Source organism: Puccinia triticina, chromosome 2A, assembly GCF_026914185.1.
Source record: "Puccinia triticina chromosome 2A, complete sequence".
In the NCBI taxonomy this organism is placed as follows: Eukaryota; Fungi; Basidiomycota; class Pucciniomycetes; order Pucciniales; family Pucciniaceae; genus Puccinia; species Puccinia triticina.
Genome location: NC_070559.1, coordinates 6,606,507 through 6,612,973, shown reverse-complemented (window position 1 = coordinate 6,612,973; position 6,467 = coordinate 6,606,507). Strand labels below are relative to the sequence as shown.

Here is a 6,467-nt window from a genome sequence, read left to right as displayed (position 1 = left end):
AAGGCAAAAACTCACCAGCCAAACCTCATCTGAAGATGGGCATCTCTCAGGCCAAAATGTAGACATTATCCCAAGTCCCAGGCTGTACCAGAGCCCTCCAATGTGGGGGGCGTGTTAAGTACAGTGGGTAGATAATTGTATACACCACACCATTTTTGGACCATAGAAACTCAACCAAGCAACTTCAAGTCACTAGAACTTCAAGTCACTAGTATTGGTGAGATGGTTCAAAACAGTCTTCAAAGCACCAATATGAAAAAATAAAAACAAGAACAAAAACAAAAAGTATGTAATTTACAAAAATTAAGCAAGAAAACCAAAAACGCAATATTTTTCTCCAAAAAAATTGAAGGTTGAAGAATGCAGGTAGTTAGATCTGGAATGAATAATGATAAGTAAAAATTCAGAAAAAAATTGATTCTATGTGGCTTAAAAGATGTGTGGAGTGAGTCATTCACCAGCATACCTGACATTCTGCCAACCAAGCTAAACCTTTTTTGGGTCACATTTTTTCATTTATTATCATTCGTTTCATGTTCCATTCTTGCTTTCTGTCTATTCACCTTTCTTTGAAAAAAAAACTTGTGTTTTTCCAAAAAATTTGAAAAATCACAACTTTGTTTTTTTATTTTTATTTTTTCATGTTCATCTTGGGAAGCCTATTTTTAACAATCTCGCCAAAAGGAATGACTTGAAGTTGGTGGGGGGAGATTCTAGAGTTCAAAACAGTGTTGCGGATACAATTGTCTACCCACTGCAATGGGGGAAGGAATGCTGCCAAAATCTTTTTTGACGCCTTTTGGCCCGCTAATGTCAAATCGCAAAACCCGAACCAAGCCAACGTTAGCCAAGTTCGAGAAACCATCACGAACCAACGAACGAACGGACAAAGGAAAGCAACAGACAAACAAAGACGAACAAGTATCGAAGCAAGGAAAACAGTGAGGGGATGTCATTCTATCCAAGCGAGAACACCGGACTGGAATCGATCGAGGACGATAACCCATTCGCAGACTTACCATCCAAAAACAGCCATACTACTACGGCAACAACACTCCACCAGTCATCCTCATTCGACCTCAACCTCAACCTGAACCATCAAGAAGAAGAAGAAGAAATAACAAGCAAAAGACTGAGCCTCAACCAATCCAACGACTTTGTAACATCCGCCGATGACCAAGAACTAGGCTTCGATGGAAAACCTCTTATCATACCAGATTTAGCCTCATTCACCAGCTCAGCAGTAGAAACCAGCAGAATCGATGAGGACTATCAAACGAGCCCAGATCAACAGCTGTTCAAGTTCAATAACGACCAGCTAGAATCATCCTATCAACAACCCTTCCAGGACTTCATCTCACCATCATCATCAAACCAATTCAACTACCAATCAGAACACAGCAGTCCAAGCCATCCAACTGAACCAGCAGAACAGCCTGCACCACCACAAGGACATCCTGTACTCGACCACCATCAAACCATCCGATCAGAACCCCCGCCAGAACCTCCACGACCCCTCTTCAGACCATTCGGAGTCTCAGCAACATTAACCTCATCCTCACCTACCACCGATCATCTCGACCATCCCATCAGCCCATCAAACCCAACACCAAACTCAAGACCAGCCCTGCCCGACATCCTCGGGGGCGGAAGTCTATCCGGCTCATTACTACTACCCGACGCGAGGGCCAGCCTGCCCGCATTCAAGAAGAGCTCACCAAAACTATCGAGAATCGTTCAGAAGATCGACAGCGACCAGTATCCTACGGGCTCGAATCCATCCAGCCAACCACCAACCCAAGCCAAACCCTATCGCCCCTTAGGACTCAAGATTCCTCAGCCAAAGCCGATCATCATCAACCCTCAGCCAGCTCCTGCTACCACCGAACCGGTCCAAAATCAGAAAATTGTCGAACCGCAGTCCAACCAATCCACCCGATCCACTTCACCACCCACTCCAAAACACGAAAATTTCGAGCCTGCTCGTCCCACTACATCTGCAGCCGTCGAGCCATCATTCGATCGATCCAATGTGAACAATCCAGATCCCCAACCAGCTCAAAAAGATGCAGCCAAGAATGCGGTTGAAGATGCTGCCAAAGACGCAGTCAAAGATGTAGCCACAGATGTAGCCAACGACACTGCCAAAGAGGAAGAAGAAAATGCTAACGAAGTTGCATCGCCCACCTGTCCAACTGGAGATTTGTCCGCTTCCCAAGAGGTCAAGACCGGGCTCTCAATCCGCGTCCCGCCCCCTTCATCTTCGCTACCCTCACTGGTGCCCACCAGCGCCGACGGCGATCATCCACAGGCCACTCAACCCGACCAGAGACGAGGCCAACAGGATGGAGAAAGCCAAGATCCAGCCGGCGAGCAGTCTGGCCCCGATCCCTCGGCCGGCGCCCCTCCTCAAGCCGTTCAGACTGATGCGTCCGCACCCGAACACAAGCCTGCACATCCGCCCGATACGGATTCTGAAGACGAACGCCCGCTCGCTTCCGTCCGCGAAGGTCTCGTCCAACAGCAACAGCAACAGCAGCAACAGCATCATCATCAGGGGCGAACGCCCCCCTCTCGCCTCAATTCCTCCTCCCTTCCCGGCCCCAACCTTCCCCACTATCCTACTGCGACATCGGCTCCAACTGCTCCCCTACCCCTCTACAAGTGTAGCGTCGGTGACCCACAGAAGATGGGAATGATTAACGATATTCACACCGTTTACACGGTAAAAACTGTCGTAGGTTTTTTTTTTCCGAATAAAACCTTTAAACTAATCAAATCAATCCAAGAAGAAGAAATATAACTGGTTTGATATGCCATTTTCATCTAGGCTACCGATCCTAATTCGAGTGGTCCATTGAAAGCTTCGAGCACCGTTCTGCGACGGTTTCGAGATTTTGTATGGTTGTTCGATGCGCTAGTGTCGAACAATCCGGGCATCATAGTCCCGCCGATACCGGACAAAAATCTACGTCGTCAGTCTTCTTTCACCCTCCTCCATTTTTCAATCTTATGCTGATGGAAGTCATTCATTCTTTTTGGCTGGCATTGGATGCAGATCGGTTCCAGGAAGGGTTTATTGCCGCTAGAAGGGTTGCGTTGGAGTTCTTTTTACAGAAGACTGTTAACCATCCTATGTTGACTAGCGATCCGGACCTCAAGTTATTCCTGGAAAGTGATGCCTTTGGTCTCGAGGTGAGTGGTTGATGATAGTAACACTACGAGCCCAATTTAATGTTTGCAATGTCATGTTCACAGATCAAACATCGTAAGCATGATTCAACACATCAGACGGGTTGGTTGGCGAATATAGCCGGGCCACGGTTTGTGGAGACGGATGAGTTCTTTGAGAACCGGAAGATCGCACTGGACACGTTAGAGGGTCAACTGAAGGTATTGCAGGCTTCGTTGACGGCAGCGTCGAAGGCGCGTCGGGTGATGGCGCAGTCGTTGTCAGAACTAGCTGAGGGCCTGCAGGTGCTCTCGACGAGCGACCTGTCGAAACCAGTCCGGAACACGATCGACCGTCTGGCGGGGCTCCATCGTCAGGCCCACCAATGGGCGCTCGACCAAGCTACCAACGAACTTGAGAGTCTCATCACCACCGTCGAGGCCTATGCTAGACTCACTAATAGCGTCCGTCTCACCTTCGGCGGTAGAGTCAAATCTTGGGATAAGCTTCAATACGCTATCAACCATCTCAAGAAAATACAGGCCAATCACGAGAAAATCAAGCGCTCTTGTTCTCCTAACGATCAATCTACCGCACTAATGTATTCGTTGGCCGAACTCGAAGAGGTTGGCTTGAAATCTCTCTTTTGAACTAAACTCTTCGGATTGATTTGTTGATTTTACTCTTTTGATCGTAAGGCCGAACGAAGAGCTCATGATGCTCGAAACGAGTTTGCGGATGTATCGAAATTAATCAAGGCCGAATTCCAGAGATTCGATCAAGAAAAAGTGGAAGACTTCAAGCTTTCTATCTGTACTTTTGTCGATGGACTGACCGATCGACAGCGCCAAGTTGAGTCTTAATCCTCATTCATTTGTTTGTTTAATTTTTTTTGGGTAAAAAATATCCAGTGTGATTAATATGGATTGCTCGTAGATCGTTAAGGTTTGGCAGGAGTATTATCAGGTCTTGCAGGTCTTGTCCAAGCAAAACGCCGATGCTACCAGTGCGCCTCATCATGCGAACAACAGCAACAAGAGCAACAACGGTAATGGCAACAACGACGCAAATGTCCAGCCAGTCCCCGTTCAACCAGCGCCAATGACGACGTCGCCAGTCGTCCCCCAAGCACCCGAGGAGCCCCACCACAGCTCGGCCACACTGGAGCCGGCCTCATCGCCCGTCGACGACCCGGCTCGTGAGCCCGACCTAGACCGCGACCATCACGCCAGCCTTTCGCCCTCAGATTCCCAGCATCAACAGCAACACGAACACCAGCCCCTCGTCGTCCCTGATGATGCTGCTGTATGGGCCGATGTCTCCCAATCTTCCCCGTCGCCTCTTTCGTCGTCGTCTTAGACCGCAATCGAGCAGAGCTTCCCTCTTTTAAGTCATGCTTAGCCCTTCCCTTTATTTATATGGCTTGTATTTTTGCCGAAATAGTGCTTGACTCAAAAACATCCGCTCCTCCTTTTGGTCTCTGCTCCGTCGCTTCTCTTGTGTTCTTATCATCATTCTTATTGTAATTATCATCGTGGTCCGTATTTCTGTCATATACAAACCAAGAACAACACACTGGTCTGAGGGAGAGGCGGGCCTCACCGTTCACCGAATGGGTACGGTCTGTACCAACTCGCCAAGGGGAACCGCCCTTCGGTCACCACGGCCGAGGAAGATTCTTGCTTCCTGGGTGGGTCGGCTAGGAGGATCCCCCTCGGCCGGTTGGTATGTATACCGTACAGTCTGTGCATACCAGGTTCCAACCAGCGGTGGGGATTGGCAAGGTACAAACAGCCCACTGCCACTGGCCGGGCCCGTGGCCAAGGAAGAACTCTTTTCGGCCGTCCGATACAGGCTCCACTGAAACTCCTGGCATCGGAGTTCTAGAACACAGGATGCTGTCGCACCCGGACTTCCGTACTTCCGTACTACTACAATTCCTCCTCAAACTTGTCAGAGTGGCAGGATGCAGTCCTACCAGGTCCTACCAGGTCCTACCTGGGCTTCCATACACTAATCACATTGGGGCTTCGTGTTGCAAAATACTCAAAATGCTCAAAATCAGTCCTCCGACCATTGGGGCTTGAAACTGGCCCAAGGTCCCTCCAGACTTGCTGTCAGTTTGGGAGGATCCTGGTTGGGACTCGTGCATCTTTAGCACGCTGCCACCAAGACCCATCTATTTCAAGCCTGAATTCTCACTGACTTATCGACGCACAGAAACCAGCTCCAGCCAGCAGCCAGAGAGCTCCTACCCTAGTAATCGTTTGTCACTATTTTATTTGGAGATCTTCATCATCCACATACATTTGCATCACTTCAATTGAGACCTGAGGAATAGGCCTTTCAGGTAAGGTCTATTTGGAAGTTACATGTAATTGTTCCATCCCCACTAACATATCGTGGTTTCCTTATCCAGTTTTTTTTTCTTGCCGAGACCTACTATAAGTGAGACCGAAGTTTTTCACCTGGCCAGTAAGCTCAATGACAAATTTCATGTATTCATGTAGCTGGTACAATAGCTAACACCTCTCTATACCCGCCAGAAATTCCAACCGGACGGCGCGACAGATCATGTTTTCCCGATTCTTGGTTGTTGCTCTGCTTTCTAGCATCACACGTGTCTGGGGCGTGGTGCCACCGGAGCCCACCCTCCTTTCGTTGGATGACTTCGTTCCGATCAAGGAGACCGCTCGGATCGATCGATTTCCATTCATGAGCGTCAAACCTTCCGATGATAATGATCGTCTCGTGGTCGCTTTTGCGATGGAGAACCCAGACACCAACAACAATGGCGTAAGGAAGATACATTTGAACCTGCAATCCGTGACCGACGCCTTAACGAAGTATCCAGACAACGATCCAGACGGGCCACAAGCTATCGAGGCACTGAAACTCGTCGGCCAGCCGGGTTGGACGGTAGCGGATAAAAATTCGGACATGGCGACGGACGATTCGCCGAACGCTTCCATTACGCATTGGACGCGCTACCATGCGAGGACTTCAATCCTAGGCGGGCCAACTGCTAAAATCCTAGACAGGCCAACTGCTGAAGTACAATATTTGATCAATAAGATCTGCACTCAGCAAATCAATACCCCAGCATCCATCATCCTCTTTCCCGTCGCGCACAAGGTATACATCCAATATCCCCAGATTGCCTCGGGTCAGACAGCACAAACATTTGTACGGGAAGAGAAGACACTCCAACAGTTAAAATCCGCCTTGGAGGAAATAGAATCTAGTTCTAACGTAGCGGGTATTGCTATCGCCGACATTAATTGGGCTCACATCA

The 6,467-nt window shown here is 48.7% G+C and overlaps 1 protein-coding gene across 1 annotated transcript; it reads left to right on the top strand.

The window, feature by feature from the left end:
- Positions 1–949: 949 nt before the first annotated feature.
- On the top strand, positions 950–4,531 carry PtA15_2A710 (uncharacterized protein; the record flags this gene model as incomplete). Its single annotated transcript, XM_053166759.1, has 8 exons — positions 950–1,031; positions 1,182–2,515; positions 2,831–2,975; positions 3,059–3,195; positions 3,259–3,798; positions 3,871–4,023; positions 4,109–4,178; positions 4,254–4,531. The coding sequence occupies 8 exons, from the start codon at positions 950–952 to the stop codon at positions 4,529–4,531; spliced, it is 2,739 nt and encodes a 912-aa protein (XP_053017948.1).
- Positions 4,532–6,467: the final 1,936 nt, after the last annotated feature.